General features: G+C 38.7%; 1 protein-coding gene across 1 annotated transcript in view; it reads right to left on the bottom strand.

Annotated features, from left to right (window-relative positions):
- Positions 1 to 22,500, bottom strand: part of csmd3a (CUB and Sushi multiple domains 3a) — a gene marked incomplete at both ends in the record, with an annotated part of 567,839 nt that overhangs the window by 372,967 nt on the left and 172,372 nt on the right. Inside the window, 5 exons of the mRNA XM_079838157.1 lie at positions 649 to 770; positions 6,061 to 6,185; positions 8,378 to 8,465; positions 13,962 to 14,039; positions 17,147 to 17,259. Coding sequence (XP_079694283.1) covers positions 649 to 770; positions 6,061 to 6,185; positions 8,378 to 8,465; positions 13,962 to 14,039; positions 17,147 to 17,259 — 526 coding nt within the window. The remainder of the gene's footprint in view (positions 1 to 648; positions 771 to 6,060; positions 6,186 to 8,377; positions 8,466 to 13,961; positions 14,040 to 17,146; positions 17,260 to 22,500) is intronic.

Here is a 22,500-nt window from a genome sequence, read left to right as displayed (position 1 = left end):
CATGTGTGAGTGAGTGAGCGTGTGTGTGAGCATGTGTGTGAGCGTGTGTGTGCGTGTGTGAGTGAGCATGTGTGTGAGTGAGTGAGCGTGTGTGTGAGCGTGTGTGAGCGTGTGTGTGCGTGTGTGTGAGCGTGTGTGTGTGTGTGAGTGTGTGTGTGTGTATGAGTGACTGTGTGTGTATATGATTGTGTGCGTGCGTGCGTGCGTGTGTGTGTGTGTGCGCGAGTGTGTATGTGTTGTGTGCCTCTGTGTGTGTGTGTGTGTGTGTGTGTGTGTGAGTGCATGGGTGCGTATGTGTGTGTGTGTCTGTGTGTGAGTGTGTGAATGTGTGTGCGAGTGTGTATCTGTGTGTTGTGTGCATGCAAATGAGTGAATGTGTATGTTGTGTGCCTGTGTGTGTGCGAGTATGTGTGTGAATATGAGTGTGTGCTTGCATGTGAGTGTGTGTGTGTACGAGCGTGTGTGTGTGTGTATGAGTGTGTGTGTGAATATGAGCGTGTGCGCGCGCGCGTAGGTGTGTGTACGTGTGTGTGTGCGCCTGTTTGTGTGCGTGTGTGTATATGAGTGTGTGTGTGTTGTGTGCCTCTGTGTGAGTGCATGTGTGCGTATGCGCGCGCGTGTGTGCGTGTGTGTGTGTGTGTGTTGTACCTTATTAGGGTTACTGGCGGTGATGATCCACACACACTGCGAGTTACTCTCGTACTGGATGGGGAAGTTGGGCGATGTGAACGTTCCTGAAGGACCGAAGAGGTTCATCCCACACGTCTTCACTGCACACAGAACAGACAAACAATCCTTCACACACACACACACACACTGAAGTTTCTGTTGACCGAAGTTCTGCATGAGAAAACTTTAAATGAAATTTCAGCATTTTTTCAGCCCAGTGTCCACAAAAACAGAAGAACTGCTTTTCCATACAATATAAGAAACACTGTCAAGATTATTCAATAAGTGCTTCAGCGCTGCTGTTCCTGGATCATTGAATCAGCGACGTGTTGAATCTACAGCAGCACAATCAGCAGGAGCCATGGGCTCTTAAAGGAACACGCACTCTTTCTGAAAACAGGCTCATTTCCCGTCTCCTCTAGAGTTAAACCGTCGAGTTTGAGCGTTTCCGAATCCATTTAGGCGATCTCCGGGTCTGGCACCTTTAGCTTAGCTTAGCATAGATCATTGAATCTGATTAGACCGTTAGCATCTCGCTCAAAAATGATCTAAAAGTTTCCATATTTCTCCTGTTTAAAACTCGACTCTTCTGTAGTTACTCATCGTGTACTGAGACCGACGGAAAATGAGCAGTTGTGATTTTCTAGGCCGATATGGCAGGAACTATCCTCTCATTCCTGCGTAATAATCAAGAGCTGTGAGCCGCCCCATGAGTGCAGCGGCGCAGTGATATTACACAGTAATTGTAAAGGCAGATCCCGGGCTCTGATTGGTCTAGAAGCATGATCTGCGTGTCTATAGAGAGCTGAGATATGACGTGTGACGCAATACGTGATGATGTTAAAAATCACGCCGAACAAAGACGATCAAAACGAAAGATAATAAGAGTATTTGTGTTGATCTGGACATCGGTGACATATCACGGTGTGGTTTGGCTGTGCTTGCTCACACACGTGTCTCATTTTGAAGAAGAAAACCTCAGGAAGGAGCCGATATAGTGTTTGAGGGTCGTAGCTCCACACGGAGGAAGTGATCCGAACAGGAATATGACTCATGTGTTCGCTTGTTCAAAGGAGTCATGTCCATCTTCGTGATTCTTTTGATAATAACGTTACTGTGAAGTGTTGGATCTGTGAAATAAACGGCTCAGTGATATTCTCGAGAGTGAGAGCTTTCATTTGATATATGACTTGACTATTTTTGGTGAGTTTATTTGATATAAATATGAAATTTGATATTATTCATATCATTTTCTCATTCTCATTGTGGGGGGGTTGAATTCAGACCGTATTATCTTCTTCTATGTTACATAAATGCAAAAGTGATTGGGTTATCAAGACAGCTAAGGTTGTAATCTTTCAAATGATACCATATATGTCTAGTTTTGTGCTGCACAACTTATAGATTTTTTTAAAAGGATTATGATGATGCAATATTGGACCCACGGGTTGAAGTGTATCCATGTTTCTTCATAATCACATCAATAATTTCAACAGACTAAACCTCTGAAAATCAACTGAGCTTATTCAGCTTCTTTCCTACATTTAGATATGTGGGCAAATGCATTTTTGTCTCAGTGCAAGCATTGTTTTAGTTTGGCAGGGTCGCTGCTAGCTTAGCTTAGCATAATTAATGGAATCCTATGTTGCCAGTTAGCATGTCCCGAGTAAAAGTGATCCAAAAAAAAACAAAAAAAACACCTAATTACTTCTTGTGGTCTGCATATTCACAACGAGTACAAATAGCGATGCAGATTAAGATTTCCTAGGCAGATATTAACTTGGGACTATATTATGGGGAAGCACAGGCGAAGCACTGCTACTTGGGCGCAGAGATATCACACAACACATGAAATGGCCTAGTCTTAATCTGCATCGCAAGAGGTCTTTACCGTTGCACGAAAAATATTACTTTTTGTTATAAAAAAACAAAACCAAACCCAGCCCAGGTGAGAAAAAATAACGCAAAATTAACGTAACGCATTAATTTTCTTAAAAAGTAACTAAGTAACTCAATTAGTTACTTTTTAAGGGAGTAACGCAAAATTGTAATGCATTACTTTTCTTAAAAAGTAACTAAGTAACTCAACTAGTTACTTTTTAAGGGAGTAACGCAAAATTGTAATGCATTGCTTTTCTTAAAAAGTAACTAAGTAACTCAATTAGTTACTTTTTAAGGGAATAACGCAAAATTGTAATGCATTGCTTTTCTTAAAAAGTAACTAAGTAACTCAATTAGTTACTTTTTAAGGGAGTAACGCAAAATTGTAATGCATTACTTTTCTTAAAAAGTAACTAAGTAACTCAACTAGTTACTTTTTAAGGGAGTAACGCAAAATTGTAATGCATTACTTTTCTTAAAAAGTAACTAAGTAACTCAACTAGTTACTTTTTAAGGGAGTAACGCAAAATTGTAATGCATTACTTTTCTTAAAAAGTAACTAAGTAACTCAATTAGTTACTTTTTAAGGGAATAACGCAAAATTGTAATGCATTACTTTTATTAAAAAGTAACTAAGTAACTCAACTAGTTACTTTTTAAGGGAGTAACGCAAAATTGTAATGCATTACTTTTCTTAAAAAGTAACTAAGTAACTCAACTAGTTACTTTTTAAGGGAGTAACGCAAAATTGTAATGCATTACTTTTCTTAAAAAGTAACTAAGTAACTCAACTAGTTACTTTTTAAGGGAGTAACGCAAAATTGTAATGCATGACTTTTCTTAAAAAGTAACTAAGTAACTCAACTAGTTACTTTTTAAGGGAGTAACGCAAAATTGTAATGCATGACTTTTCTTAAAAAGTAACTAAGTAACTCAACTAGTTAATTTTTAAGGGAGTAACGCAAAATTGTAATGCATTACTTTTCTAACTAGTTACTTTTTAAGGGAGTAACGCAAAATTGTAATGCATGACTTTTCTAACTAGTTACTTTTTAAGGGAGTAACGCAATATTGTAATGCATTACTTTTCTTAAAAAGTAACTAAGTAACTCAACTAGTTACTTTTTAAGGGAGTAACGCAAAATTGTAATGCATTACTTTTCTTAAAAAGTAACTAAGTAACTCAACTAGTTACTTTTTAAGGGAGTAACGCAAAATTGTAATGCATTACTTTTCTTAAAAAAGTAACTAAGTAACTCAACTAGTTACTTTTTAAGGGAGTAACGCAAAATTGTAATGCATTACTTTTCTTAAAAAGTAACTAAGTAACTCAACTAGTTACTTTTTAAGGGAGTAACGCAAAATTGTAATGCATTACTTTTCTTAAAAAGTAACTAAGTAACTCAACTAGTTACTTTTTAAGGGAGTAACGCAAAATTGTAATGCATTACTTTTCTTAAAAAGTAACTAAGTAACTCAACTAGTTAATTTTTAGGGGAGTAACGCAAAATTGTAATGCATTACTTTTCTTAAAAAGTAACTAAGTAACTCAACTAGTTACTTTTTAAGGGAGTAACGCAAAATTGTAATGCATGACTTTTCTTAAAAAGTAACTAAGTAACTCAATTAGTTACTTTTTAAGGGAGTAACGCAAAATTGTAATGCATTACTTTTCTTAAAAAGTAACTAAGTAACTCAACTAGTTAATTTTTAGGGGAGTAACGCAAAATTGTAATGCATTACTTTTCTTAAAAAGTAACTAAGTAACTCAACTAGTTACTTTTTAAGGGAGTAACGCAAAATTGTAATGCATGACTTTTCTTAAAAAGTAACTAAGTAACTCAACTAGTTACTTTTTAAGGGAGTAAATCAAAATTGTAATACATTACTTTTCTTAAAAAGTAACTAAGTAACTCAACTAGTTACTTTTTAAGGGAGTAACGCAAAATTGTAATGCATTACTTTTCTTAAAAAGTAACTAAGTAACTCAACTAGTTACTTTTTAAGGGAGTAACGCAAAATTGTAATGCATTACTTTTCTTAAAAAGTAACTAAGTAACTCAACTAGTTACTTTTTAAGGGAGTAACGCAAAATTGTAATGCATTACTTTTCTTAAAAAGTAACTAAGTAACTCAACTAGTTACTTTTTAAGGGAGTAACGCAAAATTGTAATGCATGACTTTTCTTAAAAAGTAACTAAGTAACTCAACTAGTTACTTTTTAAGGGAGTAACGCAAAATTGTAATGCATTACTTTTCTTAAAAAGTAACTAAGTAACTCAACTAGTTACTTTTTAAGGGAGTAACGCAAAATTGTAATGCATTACTTTTCTTAAAAAGTAACTAAGTAACTCAACTAGTTACTTTTTAAGGGAGTAACGCAAAATTGTAATGCATTACTTTTCTTAAAAAGTAACTAAGTAACTCAACTAGTTAATTTTTAGGGGAGTAACGCAAAATTGTAATGCATTACTTTTCTTAAAAAGTAACTAAGTAACTCAACTAGTTACTTTTTAAGGGAGTAACGCAAAATTGTAATGCATGACTTTTCTTAAAAAGTAACTAAGTAACTCAATTAGTTACTTTTTAAGGGAGTAACGCAAAATTGTAATGCATTACTTTTCTTAAAAAGTAACTAAGTAACTCAACTAGTTAATTTTTAGGGGAGTAACGCAAAATTGTAATGCATTACTTTTCTTAAAAAGTAACTAAGTAACTCAACTAGTTACTTTTTAAGGGAGTAACGCAAAATTGTAATGCATGACTTTTCTTAAAAAGTAACTAAGTAACTCAACTAGTTACTTTTTAAGGGAGTAAATCAAAATTGTAATACATTACTTTTCTTAAAAAGTAACTAAGTAACTCAACTAGTTACTTTTTAAGGGAGTAACGCAAAATTGTAATGCATTACTTTTCTTAAAAAGTAACTAAGTAACTCAACTAGTTAATTTTTAAGGGAGTAACGCAAAATTGTAATGCATGACTTTTCTTAAAAAGTAACTAAGTAACTCAACTAGTTACTTTTTAAGGGAGTAACGCAAAATTGTAATGCATGACTTTTCTTAAAAAGTAACTAAGTAACTCAACTAGTTACTTTTTAAGGGAGTAACGCAAAATTGTAATGCATGACTTTTCTTAAAAAGTAACTAAGTAACTCAACTAGTTACTTTTTAAGGGAGTAACGCAAAATTGTAATGCATTACTTTTCTTAAAAAGTAACTAAGTAACTCAACTAGTTACTTTTTAAGGGAGTAACGCAAAATTGTAATGCATTACTTTTCTTAAAAAGTAACTAAGTAACTCAACTAGTTACTTTTTAAGGGAGTAACGCAATACTATAATGCATTAGTTTTCAAAGTAACTTTCCCCAACACTGATGCTAACTATGCTAACAGTGCCACCGCCAGACCCGGAGATCGGTGGAATGGATTCGGAAACGCTCAAACTCAACTGTTTAACTCTAGGGGAGACGGAAAAAGAGCCTGTGTTTTGAGGAATGTAAGAGCGCACCTTTGCAGACGGGCCTATGGTCGCTCCAGGCCGCGAACACCTCCGCCACCCTCTGGCACCTGATGCTCTTGGAGCCCTGGAGCACGTGGTCCCCATCGCAGATGAACTGAACCACTGCTCCGATGCTGAGAACACACACACACACACACACGCCGGAGAATCAATGGAGGAACCCTCCTCCAGCGCGACAGATTGATCCGGCCTCGATCAGAGCAAATGTCAGGATGCCAGAATCTGCTTCTCCCAGCCCACGACTTTATCAAATAGCTTTAATTCATTCCTTTTTAACGTTTTGCTGAGTGGCCGTTCCAACTGAATGTGACACAGACGGACCACAAAACCAGTCACAAGGGTCAACTTCATGAAATTGAGAGTTATAGATCATATAAAGCTGAATAAATCATCTTTCCACTGATGTGTGGTTTGTTATGATAGGATAATATTTGGAAATCTGGAATCTGAGGGTGCAAAAACATCTAAATATTGAGAAAATCTCCTTTAAAGTTGTCCAAATGACATCCTTAGCCATGTATAAAACTACTAATAATGCATTTATGATATATTTATAGTAGGAATATCCTTATGGAACATGATCTTAATATCCTAATGATTTATGGCATAAAAGACAAATATGATCATTTTGACCCGTACGATGTATTGTTGGCTATTGCCACAGATATACCTGTGAGACGCAGGACTGGGTCACATATATGCATAAATAATACTTTACAATAACTAATAATTAAAAATAAAGAGAATATCAATATTCATATTTAAGCAAAAATATATTAAATGTTGCTGAATTAATAATTACAAGCAAATTTTATATTTAAGAAAAATTCATATTAAATTTATAATTAACAAAAATAATATGTATTAATATTACATATACATATTCTTTATTTTGCTAAATTAATAAATTGACATTTAAATCAATATTTTGCAAAAACTATTAATATCTCAAAATAAAAAAAATTCTGAATTAATATTTAAATTTATATTTTGCAAATTAATACAAAGCAAAAATATTAATATTCAAGCAAATATTTTTTCATTTTGCTAAATTGATATTTAAATTAATATTTTGCAAAAAAAATATGACATTAAATCTGTAAATAATTGTATTATATGAGCATTAAATTCATATTTAAATAGTTATTATGGTTAATAATGAATAATTAATTAAACAAATAACAATTTATTAATAATTAACAAAATATTAATGTATTATATGTTAATAAAATATATAACATACTAATGTTTTTTATTTGTTAAATTAATAAATTGACATTTAAGTTAACATTTTGCAAAAACTATTAATATCTCAAAAAAAATGTAAATGTTTTTGCTGAATTAATATTAAATTAATATTTAAATGCGTATTTTGCTAATTTAATGAATACTAAGCAAATATTTAAACAAATATAATATATTTTATATATTATAAATATAACAAAATATTTTTTTATTTGTGCAAAATTTATATTTAAAAATTAATATTTAGCAAAAACAGAAAATATAACAAGATTTTTATTGTATTAACTTTAAATTAATATTTAATAGATATTATGGTTAATAACTAATTCATTAAATAATAATTAAGTAATATATTATATGTTAATAAAATATATTATAATTTTTTTTATTTGCTACATTAAAAAAATTACATTTAAATAAATATTTTGCATCAACTATTAATATTAAAAAAACAGAAAATATAGTCTTAAATGTGTAAATGTTTTTGTTGAGTTAATATTTAAATTGATATTTTGCTAAATTATTAAACAAAATAGTACTCTTTAAGCAAATAAAATAAATAATAATACAAAATTATAAATATTTTTTGATTTTGCTAAATTAATAAATTGATATTTAAAATAATATTTTGACAAAAACTATCACAATGTAAAAAAATATATAACATTACATTTGTAAAGATGTTTGTTTCATTAACACATTCAATTAATATTTATATGTATATTTCGGTCAATTAATGTTTCGCAAAAATATGAATATTTAAGCAAATAAAATGGAAAAATATAGCTATGCAATCTTAAATCAAATGCACCGCACACTCACGATCACACTGTAGGATTATTTCTGCTTCAAATTATTATCTAATGAGAACATATTTCTGTAAATTGTGGAAGGTCAGACTTTTTAAGACAATAATTTCACTGCTACTGAAATAACTGGGCTTAGGCTATCAAAATAGTAAAATATGTTAAACTATGCATGACCTAATGAATATTCATGAGCTCAACTTTCACAAGTGCATACTTGTTTTAAAAACAAAATGGCCGCCGTGCGTCTCTACCTGTAATCGGTGCCCATGCGTTTGCCGTTCTCCGGTTCTCCGGGGTCAGGGCAGAAATTGGAAACCTGCTTGACCATTCCTTCATTCACTGTGGGGCGAGAGGACCAACATAACCATCACACAAACACCTCACATTATCATAATTCATACGCAGAATAAAGGGGCGGAGCCTGGTTGAGTTAGTTAGTCGTGTGTTGAAACTGCCGGTTATGGTAAGGGGCGGGACATTTCCCAAACACCAATCACAACACACTGCTCCAGCCGACCAATCAGAGCACAGTGTGCTTTCAGAAGGAGGGGCTTCACAGAGACAGGAAGTTAACAGAGCGTTACTGACAGACTGGGAAGAGAGGAGCCGCAACAATGGAGAATATGAGGAAATAATAATTTTGTTTGTTCGTTCGTGCTTTCATTAATGCGTTCGTTAGTTTCTAACGGGAACCAAAACGTCACAATATTCCTCATTATAATAATTAATACGCTGAATAAAGGGGCGGGGCCTGGTTGAGTTAGTTAGTCTGGTGTTGAAACTGCCGGTTATGGTAAGGGGCGGGACATTTCCCAAACACCAATCACAACACACTGCTCCAGCCGACCAATCAGAGCACAGTGTGCTTTCAGAAGGAGGGGCTTCACAGAGACAGGAAGTTAACAGAGCGTTACTGACAGACTGGGAAGAGAGGAGCCGCAACAATGGAGAATATGAGGAAATAATAATTTTGTTTGTTCGTTCGTGCTTTCATTAATGCGTTCGTTAGTTTCTAACGGGAACCAAAACGTCACAATATTCCTCATTATAATAATTAATACGCTGAATAAAGGGGCGGGGCCTGGTTGAGTTAGTTAGTCTGGTGTTGAAACTGCCGGTTATGGTAAGGGGCGGGGCATTTCCCAAACGCCAATCACAACACACTGCTCCAGCCGACCAATCAGAGCACAGTGTGCTTTCAGAAGGCGGGGCTTCATAGAGACAGGAAGTAAACGGAGCGTTACTGACAGAATGGGAAGAGAGGAGCCGCAACAATAGCCACGTTTACATGCACACTTTTTTGTCATTCCGATTAAAATCATTCTGATTGAAAGATTCGGTGGACTGTTTACATGAGACGTTATCTAAACCGATCTGGTGTTTACATGTGCTGACTTTCAGTAGGAATCATTTTGTGACATGTGCACACAGTTTGTCTGCCGCCTCAGATTCGTTACGTATCGTGGATCAATAGTTCTGTGTTGGTAATTTGTATTTATTTTTCTGTGGGCGGACATGCAGTAGTTTAACCTAATTTATGTCCTATACAATGGCTGTTTCAACAGCTGTGAATGATGAATGCGGAATCAAAAATTAATTCAATTCATTTATTTTGAAAAACACAAAATTAACAATAAAATGCACTCAAATTATTAATAAAAACATAGGATATACGGTGAAACATGAATGAAGCATTAAAGACGTGCTCAGCATCATTACTAGTACTAAACATATATATTTCAGATGATTAAGGAAAGATACCATAATCACAAAGGTATAAATATTAACAAAAGTAAGTAGACTGTAGGTAATGTTACTTAACCAATTTGAAGCAGTTGTTGATTCAATTTTTTTTATAGCTAACTTAACGAGAAACAGAGAGCAGCTTGAATGTTCCCCGTTGAAATGGCAACTCTCAACGGCCACCAGGACTTGTAGAGTTTTATAAAAGCTATTTATTATTTGTCGTAAAGTGTAAGAATCACCTCAGAAAAAAAATGTATTCTGTCAGGCGCAGTTGAAGCCTCGGACAAACGCTGTCAAGATGAGATGGTGTAGCCAGGCTATGTCTGTGTCATTATTCCAACATCATGTTCATAACATGTTACGAAATAAAAAGTTTAATACCTCATAAAAATGAACTTTCCTCTCTTGTCAACATTAGCCTGGTGTGAGCGCGCGCTCTTCAGTTGAGGAGGCGCGCGCTGTATATCAGCCACAGAAAGACGTGCACTCAGTAATCGGATCAGGTCGTTTACATGGTGGAATTTTTCGTTTGATCGGTTCATGAAAAGGTTTATCCCACCCCTCTCAAACCCATTACAATTTCATTCGGTTTGGCCATTTATATTCCGATTGAGGTGTTTATATGGAGTATTTTTATTCGGATTGGACTTTTAAACCGATTACAGTGCTCCATGTAAACGCACCTATTGAGGGAAATAATAATGAATTTAAAGCCCAAAAACAAAATATGTCCCCATTAAGGGACGCATTTAGACAGAGGGTGTTTGGCAGCAGACTGAGGTCCTGAATAAGACTCCATAATTCCCTCATAACTCATGTTCCAAATGCGCGATGCAGACACTGTGAAATAGAGGCTCATAAAAATTTGATCCGCTTGTAATTAAGTGTTTGGAGTGCTACATTGTCGAGGGCGAAATTAATCATTGAGTTCGGCGTTTCGGAGTCATAAAAAAGGGCTTTGGAGTGTGCAAATCATTTCCACAGATAGCGGCGATGCATCTGCTGGAGGAGCTCGGGGCTCGGGGCTCAGTCCAGGTTCGGCCGGACGTCTCAGGTGAGTAATTAAGACTCGGTTGGAGTGAAATCCAACCACCTGCGCGTCCCCTGAAGCCGCGCGCCTCTGTGGGCGAGGGACCTGTAAGTCAAGCTAAGCTCAATTCATCAAAATGCAGATTTCTGTTTGGTCGGATGCTCTAATTTCCTTTGATCCATTTGCTAAATGGCAAGCGGGAGGATTACAAATATGCGGCATTGTTCGTGCGTTTATGAATCACGGGCTTTGAAGGAGTAGATGCGAAATCACCAGCGGAACAACATCAGCGGAATATTAAACAATTAACAGGGACGCACATCTGAAAGAAACGAACCAGCCAAGAGCTTTTATGACATTAGAGCAACGATATTAACAGCCATAATTACACATGACATGCAGACCTTAAAGCTGCTTGGGTTCAAGCCCAAATATCGCTACAAAAAACTATAACTATAAGCAGGGGCGATTCTAGGATGTTCATTTTAGTGAGGGTATGAAAAAAAATGGTAAGACTTTATTTTAGGGTCCAATTCTCACTATTAACTAGTTGCTTATTAGTATGCATATTAGGATATTGGCTGTTTATTATTACTTATAAAGCAAATATTAATGCCTTATTATGTATGACCATATTGTACATCCCTTAATCATACAATGTAGGCCGGTTTATAATCACTGAGATCCCAAATGCGAGGTTGGGGGGGGGGGGGCATTTGATTTCCATGATCTATATGTGCATTTTAAAATGTTCGGAACGCCCAACAATTAGATGACAATAGCTTGAAAACCATGTCAGTGGCAGATATGACTGATCAAGTTTTTCCATTTTCATCAGTGAAGACAGTAAACATATGTTTAGCTGATATTTATATGTTTTGTGAATCATTTTCATAGACATATTAAGGCTACCAGGAAAGCTAGGTAACTACATTTATTAAATGAATTCACAATATGCACACATTAATTATTAATCTTATACCTAATCTGAAGAAAATTGCTTTGTCAATATTTCTTGTTTGTTAATTATATTATAAACGACATATGGGCCTTTTTCAATTCAAAATGACGAAATTAGACAAAAGTTTATTAATTTGGCTTAATATTTTTGTCATTTGTTTAACATTTCCGACTTAAAGAAGCTGCTGTCAAATATGACACGTTTAGTTTAGCTACACTCTTAAAAATGCTGGGTTAAAAACAAACCAAGTTGGGTTGAAAATGGACTAACCGAGCAATTGGGTTTTTTCAACCCAGTGAATGGGTCATTTTAACCCAGCAGTTGGGTTAAATGTTTGCTTAAAACAACCCAATCGCTGGGTTAAAACAGTCGTGCTGCCAAAATTCGCCCTCAGCAGCTTCTTTGAACATAAAGCCCGCCTACTCTGATTTGATTGGTTTTCTCAGATATTTTGACATTGACGAGCAGTGACTGACCAATGAGAGCTCAGATCAACACACACACCTCGGCTTCTGACGTGCGCTATTCGCCGCCACAGCGGATTGAAGAACACGCTGATTAAAAGACGGGACGAAGGCCTATGTTATAAAGTTATAAAGGGGGGCTGAAGAAATCTGCATACTGTAAAAAACAAGATGTAAAATCCAACAAGACATTTTTAGTAAAGTTTACTTAATGTCCAATAATTTGTTGAATTTACTTTTGAGTAATCTGAACTATTTGCATGCTATGCCTTCGTTACTTAGAAAACCCAAGTAAACATTACTTGACTGGTTTGAGTACCATTTTGCCAAAGAAAAAAAACAAACAGGCGGGCAAAAGGTTTTTGAGGCGGGGCAATTTTTTATAGACTTTTCTCTCATTTCCTCCACTTCTGGTCACCATTATGGAGATCAGTGTTCACCATGGTCGGGCACTTCATTCATATTATTGTAATCATCTTCCTGTTGATATATAACATATGATATATAACATAACTATATTTCATGTCAAATAATGATCTTTTTTTGCAAACACTTATGGCATTAACTTTTAATTGATATAATCCCTCTTTGTGACAATATCTCACAATTGAGCTTGTTTGAGTCCCACACACACTTCAACATTCAGCATCAAAACACAACAATGGTAACAAGGTTTTTTCTTATTACTTATTATTTATTTTTATTATTAATAAGACCTTTACAATTTTATTTGCTGTCGTTATTGGGGTTAACCTGACAAAAGACAAATGGTCAAATAAAGCCAAAAATAGTCAAACAAAGCAATTGATTTATTCATGCCGCAATGCACTCTGGGAGTACACTTCCTCAGATCACTGATAGAATTAAGTTGACAAAACTTAAACGGTTTAAGTAAGAACAACTCTGCACAGTTGAATGAAGTAAACTGAACACATTTGTTTTTACGGAATTGATTTGAAAACAGAAAATTGTATGAATGTACCTTTTATTTGCTTTTTTCCCCTAATTTTCTAGTTTAACAAATAAAAAAAATAAAACAATTGATATAAACTTAACTTACTTAGTACATTGAACTTCAATATACTATGTGTATATTTAATTATGTATATTATAATACGTGTATATACTATGTGTAATAACTACAAAGTAGTAATTGATATTACAAATTATTTTAAGTTAAATGAACTCGAATTTTTAAGCTCACATTACTTAATTTTTTTAGGGCAACCAGTTTCCTCAAATTTTTTAAGTAAATTCAACTTCAGCCTTTCCTATAACACAACTATTTAAAAGTTAGGGGTCTCTTCTGCTCGCCAAAGCTGTGTTTATTTGATCACAAATACAGTAAAAAATGTGAAATATTATTCCAGTGTAAATCAGATGTTTTCTGTGTGAATATATAGTGAAATTTAATATATTTCTGTGATATCACTCTAATATGAGAATCTGATGCTCAATTATTAATAAATGTTTCGTCTTTTGAACAGAAGTGTATTAAAGTACCGTCTGATATATCACATACTGTCACATGATACTGATGTGTGTACAAATACATTCAGGAAAACACATGTTTGGCTTAGTTTATAAGTGACTGTGCATTTTATTTCACAAAAAAAAGAAAAAAACACACTTACTTATTGAAAATTTGCTCGTGTTGTCTTTTCCAGGTAGTAATTTTACTCCCCTCGATTTAAAATCTCCGGATCGTTTCACTGCTCGAGAAAAGAGAACAAAATTATGTTTTAATTTAAAAAGCCTGCTGGAGAAATAATGTTAGTTAATTAGTCAGAAAACAAAACGTCTAAACAACATGGTTCATTTGCATCAGCATGTATTGTGTGTGAAAATATAATTATTTCATTTTTCTGTATCTGCTTTGCTCCTACAGAACATCAGGACTTGCTGCCAATCACATTAAAGTAATTGAAGATAACTTGCTTTGATTCAACTTATCACAGGTCGTCTCCCTTTCCTCGTTATAAGAAATCAAGTAATTCTTTGTAATTATAAGATGATTAACAAGGTGATTAAAGATTTTTCTGATATTGCCGCCTGCATGTAATTACTCAGAGTAAGAGGGTGAATCCCATGAAAGCGGTCCGGTTCACACTTCAGCCCAAAATCAAAAGAAGAAGAAAAGGAATTACATTTGGCAAGAAAACAAAGCCTGCTCATGAGCTTCCCATTCTCCATCCGTAGGGTTTAATATGCAGCTCTAGCAGCTCCAGCTCTTCTGCTCTTCTTTCCTCAAGGTTTAGGAGTGTGTTTATGGGGATTCTTCATTTGTGATGTTGGACGAGAAGGCCTGGCTCTCAGTCTCCGCTCTAATTCATCCCAAAGCTGTTCTATCAGGTTGAGGTCAGGACTCCAGTTCCTCCACCAAACTCCTCATCCATGTCTTTATGGAGACGCTTTGAGCACTGGTCAGTCATGCTGGGACAGGAAGGGGCCGTCCCCAAACTGGGCCCACAAAGTTGGGAGCATGAAATTGTCCAAAATGTCTTGGTGAAGCGTTAAGAGTTCCTTTCACTGGAACTAACCCCTGTAAAACATCCCCACCCCATAATCTCCCCTCCACCAAACTTTACACTTGGCACAATGCAGTTAGGCAAGTCCCGTTCTCCTGGCAACCGCCAAACCCAGACTCGTCCATGGGATTGTCAGACAGAGAAGCGTGATTGGTCACTCAGAGAACACGTCTCCACTGCTCTAGAGTCCAGTGGCGGCGCACTTTACCCCACTGCATCCCACGCTTTGGTGATGTAAGGCTTGGATGAGCTGCTCGGCCATGGAAACCCATTCCATGAAGCTCTACACACTGTTCTTGAGCTCATCTGAAGGCCACAGAAGTTTGGAGGTCTGGAGCTCTTGACTCTGCAGAAAGTTGGCGACTTCTGTGACCCTCAGCATGTGCTGACCCCGCTCTGTGACCCTCAGCATGCATGCTGACCCCGCTCTGTGACCCTCAGCATGCGCTGACCCCGCTCTGTGACCCTCAGCATGTGCTGACCCCGCTCTGTGACCCTCAGCATGTGCTGACCCCGCTCTGTGACCCTCAGCATGCGCTGACCCCGCTCTGTGACCCTCAGCATGCGCTGACCCCGCTCTGTGACCCTCAGCATGCGCTGACCCCGCTCTGTGACCCTCAGCATGAGCTGACCCCGCTCTGTGACCCTCAGCATGCGCTGACCCCGCTTTGTGACCCTCAGCATGTGCTGACCCCGCTCTGTGACCCTCAGCATGTGCTGACCCCGCTCTGTGACCCTCAGCATGTGCTGACCCCGCTCTGTGACCCTCAGCATGTGCTGACCCCGCTCTGTGACCCTCAGCATGAGCTGACCCCGCTCTGTGACCCTCAGCATGTGCTGACCCCGCTCTGTGACCCTCAGCATGCGCTGACCCCGCTCTGTGACCCTCAGCATGCGCTGACCCCGCTCTGTGACCCTCAGCATGCGCTGACCCCGCTCTGTGACCCTCAGCATGAGCTGACCCCGCTCTGTGACCCTCAGCATGCGCTGACCCCGCTTTGTGACCCTCAGCATGTGCTGACCCCGCTCTGTGACCCTCAGCATGTGCTGACCCCGCTCTGTGACCCTCAGCATGTGCTGACCCCGCTCTGTGACCCTCAGCATGTGCTGACCCCGCTCTGTGACCCTCAGCATGAGCTGACCCCGCTCTGTGACCCTCAGCATGCGCTGACCCCGCTCTGTGACCCTCAGCATGCGCTGACCCCGCTCTGTGACCCTCAGCATGCGCTGACCCCGCTCTGTGACCCTCAGCATGCGCTGACCCCGCTCTGTGACCCTCAGCATGCGCTGACCCCGCTCTGTGACCCTCAGCATGTGCTGACCCCGCTCTGTGGCTGAGTTGCTGTTGTTCCCAATCGCTTCCACTCTGTTATAACACCACTAACAGTTGAGTGTGGAATATTTAGTGTAATATTTGGACTTATTGCACAGGCTCCACCAATCACGGCCCCACGCTTGAGTTCTCTGAGCTCCTGAGAGCGGCCCATTCTCTCACTAATGTGTGTAGAAGCGAACACACACACACACACACACACACACACACACACACACACTCCTGAGAGCGGCCCATTCTCTCACTAATGTGTGTAGAAGCGAACACACACACACACACACACACTCCTGAGAGCGGCCCATTCTCTCACTAATGTGTGTAGAAGCGAACACACACACACACACACACACACACTCCTGCGAGCGGCCCATTCTCTCACTAATGTGTGTAGAAGCGAACACACACACACACACACACACACACACTCCTGAGAGCGGCCCATTCTCTCTCTAATGTGTGTAGAAGCGAACACACACACACACACACACACACACACACACTCCTGAGAGCGGCCCATTCTCTCACTAATGTGTGTAGAAGCGAACACACACACACACACACACACACACACACACTCCTGAGAGCGGCCCATTCTCTCACTAATGTGTGTAGAAGCGAACACACACACACACACACACACACACACACTCCTGCGAGCGGCCCATTCTCTCACTAATGTGTGTAGAAGCGAACACACACACACACACACACACACACACACTCCTGAGAGCGGCCCATTCTCTCTCTAGTGTGTGTAGAAGCGTCTGCAGGCCTAGAGCTGGAGTTACACACCTGTGGTCATGAAGTGTTGAACACCTGAACTATACCTGTATATATTCACCCAGTTTCATGTGCAAGTTTTTTCCTCTTTTAGAGGTGAAATATGTATGATCTGGACATGTTTTATGAGATTTGCCAGAAACAGGAAATCAATGTGAATCCACTATTTAAAGCGTACCTTGATATTGAGCGGTGAATCCTTTATGCCGATGGCTGTTGTCTGTTACGAAATGAAGCCTGAGCCAGTTCTTGTTGCTGACAATGGGCACGGGAATATTAATTCCTGATAACCTGTAAAGAAGATGCAGACGGATCAAAACATTTGCCTTCTACTTGCCAAGCCAATGTCTTTTGCGGAACAACTATACACTACATCATCAATAAAATGCATCATACTCTTCAATGCAATCTTAATAGAATTAAGTGACACATTTTGAATGTTTTAAAGGGTTAGTTCACCCTAAAACTGTAAATTGTGTCATTAATGACTGAGCCTCATGTGGTTGGACACCCGTCAGACCTCCGTTCATCTTCAGACACAAATGAAGATATTTTAGTGTAAATCTGATGCTCTGAAAGGCCTCCATTGGCTCAACTTTACACTCTCAAGACCCTTAAAAGACACTAAAGACTAAAGTTACAAAGTCCATCTCACTACAGTGGTTCTAAAATAACTTTATAAATTGGCGAGAATAGTTTTTGTGCGCAAAAAAACCCTAAATAACGACTTACATAGAGATGACGATTTCAAAACACGGCATCATGAAGCTTCGAAGCGTTATGAATCAGTGAGTCGATTCAGCGGTTTGAAGCGTTATGAATCAGTGAGTTGATTCAGCGGTTTGAAGCGTTATGAATCAGTGAGTCGATTCAGCGATTTGAAGCGTTATGAATCAGTGAGTCGATTCAGTGGTTTGAAGCGTTATGAATCAGTGAGTTGATTCAGCGGTTCAGAGCGTTATGAATCAGTGAGTTGATTCAGCGGTTTGAATCGCCAAATTTCAGCAGTTTGTCGGTTTGACACGCGATCCGAATCATGATTCGACTCACTGATTCATAACGCTTCAAAGCTTCATGAGGCCGTGTTTTGAAATCGTCATCACTATGTAAGTCGTTATTTAGGGTTTTTTTGCGCACAAAAACTATTCTCGTCTTCATAAAGTTATTGTAGAGCCGCTGTAGTGAGATGGACTTTGTAACTTTAGTCTTTAGTGTCTTTTAAGGGTCTTGAGAGTGTAAAGTTGAGCCAATGGAGGCCTTTCAGAGCATCAGATTTACACTAAAATATCTTCATTTGTGTCTGAAGATGAACGGAGGTCTGACGGGTGTCCAACCACATGAGGCTCAGTCATTAATGACACAATTTACAGTTTTGGGTGAACTAACCCTTTAAACTTCAATATGAACCTAAACATTTCTCTTCATATTCACATTAATCAGATGATCTGAGCTGCTTTCCACATTCATTTCACAGCGCTTTACTCTTACAGAACACCAACAGTGGCATTTCTGCTGAAATCAACACAAACATTGGAAATTAAGTTGATACTTAACGGCAAAACAAAATGGACAACAAAACTGCTACTGTATGAAAGAGTAACATTTTGGATGGATGGATGGATGATGGATGGATGATGGATGAATGGATGATGGATGGATGATGGATGGACTGATGGATGGATGATGGATGGATGATGGATGGATGATGGATGGATGATGGATGATGGATGGATGATGGATGGATGGATGGATGATGGATGGATGATGGATGGATGATGGATGGATGGATGATGGATGGATGATGGATGGACTGATGGATGGATGATGGATGGATGATGGATGGATGGATGGATGGATGGATGGATGGATGGATGGATGATGGATGGATGATGGATGGATGATGGATGGACTGATGGATGGATGATGGATGGATGATGGATGGATGATGGATGGATGGATGGATGGATGATGGATGGATGATGGATGGATGGATGGATGATGGATGGATGATGGATGGATGATGGATGGATGATGGATGGATGGATGGATGGATGATGGATGGATGATGGATGGATGATGGATGGATGATGGATGATGGATGGATGATGGATGGATGGATGGATGATGGATGGATGGATGATGGATGGATGATGGATGGATGGATGGATGGATGGATGGATGGATGATGGATGGATGGATGATGGATGGATGGATGGATGGATGGATGGATGATGGATGGATGGATGATGGATGGATGGATGGATGGATGGATGGATGGATGATGGATGGATGGATGGATGGATGGATGGATGGATGATGGATGGATGGATGATGGATGGATGGATGATGGATGGATGGATGGATGGATGGATGGATGATGGATGGATGGATGGATGATGGATGGATGGATGGATGGATGGATGGATGGATGGATGGATGGATGATGGATGGATGATGGATGGATGATGGATGGATGGATGGATGGATGATGGATGGATGGATGATGGATGATGGATGATGTTTATTAGACTGTAGCTCAGTAACAGTGAATGATGGTGTTAGAAACTGAAAGGCTGTGTTTGATGAATGGATGGTAAAGCATGAACTGATAAACTCTAGACATTGAATGAAACTCATATTACTGTAGATAAAACTGAAAATATGTCAATAATGTTTTTCTGAAGCTTCACATGCCATAACATGACCTTTCTAAACGAGTGATGTTCACTGAGATCCAGATGATGGACTTTCAGACTCTCAGAGAAAGCATTTCAAGGCTAAAACACACTCGACCTCGCCGGCTGTCACACACACACACACTGTGCAATTATTGAGGAGAGATCCGACAGCATCGCCTGTGCAGGAACACACACTTCACGCTCCCGTCTCAAACACTGTCAGCTCTGGGCTTGAAGAGGGCAAATGAGAGGTTTTGAGCATTTGTAAAACGTCAAGCATCAGCTCACGTCTCAATCTGATCCAACCTCAGTCTGAGCTGAACCACAGGCCGGACAACTGTAAAGTGTGCTGACCCAACGACCCAACGACCCAATGACCCAATGACCCAATGACCCAACGACCCAACGACCCAATGACCCAATGACCCAACGACCCAATGACCCAACATGACCCAACGACCCAATGACCCAACATGACCCAACGACCCAATGACCCAACGACCCAATGACCCAACGACCCAATGACCCCACGACCCAACGACCCAACGACCCAATGACCCAATGACCCAACATGACCCAACGACCCAATGACCCAATGATTCATGATTCGGATCGCGTGTCAAACCGCCAAACTGCTGAAATTTGGCGATTCAAACCCCTGAATCGACTCACTGATTCATAACGCTTCAAACCGCTGAATCGACTCACTGATTCATAACGCTCTGAACCGCTGAATCGACTCACTGATTCATAACGCTCTGAACCGCTGAATCGACTCACTGATTCATAACGCTCTGAACCGCTGATTCGACTCACTGATTCATAACGCTCTGAACCGCTGAATCGACTCACTGATTCATAACGCTCTGAACCGCTGAATCGACTCACTGATTCATAACGCTCTGAACCGCTGAATCGACTCACTGATTCATAACGCTCTGAACCGCTGAATCGACTCACTGATTCATAACGCTCTGAACCGCTGATTCGACTCACTGATTCATAACGCTCTGAACCGCTGAATCGACTCACTGATTCATAACGCTCTGAACCGCTGAATCGACTCACTGATTCATAACGCTCTGAACCGCTGAATCGACTCACTGATTCATAACGCTCTGAACCGCTGAATCGACTCACTGATTCATAACGCTCTGAACCGCTGAATCGACTCACTGATTCATAACGCTCTGAACCGCTGAATCGACTCACTGATTCATAACGCTCTGAACCGCTGAATCGACTCACTGATTCATAACGCTTCAAAGCTTCATGAGGCCGTGTTTTGAAATCGTCATCACTATATAAGTCGTTATTTAGGGTTTTTTTGCGCACAGAAACTATTCTCGTCTTCATAAAGTTATTTTAGAACCACTGTAGTGAGATGGACTTTGTAACTTTAGTCTTTAGTGTCTTTTAAGGGTCTTGAGAGTGTAAAGTCTTCACTTCACTTCACCCCGCACACGCATAAACATCCAGTTTAAACATTAACATCCATATACTGCCATTGCACTGCACTTTACGTTCCTATTGTTACTGTGTAACAACCTGTAATAAACCTTGCACATTATACTTCTTTATATATACATATATATATATATATTTTATGTTAACCACTTATTTTTAAGTCTACAGTTTATCTCACTTATCATATCCACATATTTTTTATATTTTTATTTTATCTTATTTCCAATTTTTATCTTTACTTGATTTATTTATAATCCTACTTATGTTAATACTTTTTATTCTAATTTTATTCTATTTCTATTTTAATTTCTTGTAACTGTTATTTGCACTGTCCATGGAGCGGACCTGTTTACATTTCACTGCCAGTTGTATATTGTGTATATAACTGTGTATGTGACAAATAAAACTCTTGAATCTCTTGAATCTAAAGTTGAGCCAATGGAGGCCTTTCAGAGCATCAGATTTACACTAAAATATCTTCATTTGTGTCTGAAGATGAACGGAGGTCTGACGGGTGTCCAACCACATGAGGCTCAGTCATTAATGACACAATTTACATTTTTGGGTGAACTAACCCTTTAAGGTAAATCATAATTCACTTGATGTGTCGCTCCTGACTGAAGCACACACACACACACACACACACACATGATGAGTGTAATATGTGTTTCAATCCCCAGCTCTCAGAGTGACTGATAATGACAGAGACGCTTGACTTTACAGCGCTGGAGCTGCTCTCGCTGAGATAAGCTGTGGGCTGTGTGGCCTGAAATAACTGATGTACACTGCAACATTTCCACCCTAAAGCCGCGATATAAGCGCCGGAGAATTAGCCCAATAACAGCGCTAGCACCGGCGAAGGCCAGATAACATTATTATTATGAGAACATCATGTGCGTTTGTGTCTGAGTACAGGTCTGAGTACAGTCACTGCGTCTGTCCTATTGTCTGCTGACCCGCCGCACAAACACTCACAACAAAACACACCATCATTGAAAAGACACAAATAAATCTAAACACCAATGGAATGCAGGAAACGGATACACCTCCTCTCTCTCTCTCTCTCTCTCTCTCTCTCTCTCTCTCTCTCTCTCTCTCTCTCTCTCTCTCTCTCTCTCTCTCTCTCTCTCTTTCCTTTCTTACTCCTCCTGACTGTCTGGAGAGAATAAAGAGGTGAAAATAAAGCAAGACTTAGAAACTGGGTTTGTACATTTCCAATGCTCGGGTGCTGTGGGTGGCTGAGAAGGCATTGCTATGCTGTTGCTAGGGTGTTTTGCTGTGGTTGCTAGGGCATCTGAGTGGTTTTTACTGGTCAAAGGAGCTCACCACCAAAACCAAGACTCACTCGTCCTTCACTATCACTGAACGGAGACAGACTCTGAAATTG

This window comes from Gobio gobio, assembly GCF_949357685.1.
Source record: "Gobio gobio genome assembly, chromosome: 15".
Classification (NCBI taxonomy): Eukaryota; Metazoa; Chordata; class Actinopteri; order Cypriniformes; family Gobionidae; genus Gobio; species Gobio gobio.
Note: the sequence above shows the minus strand (reverse complement) of the source record. Positions and strands in the feature narration are given on the sequence as shown.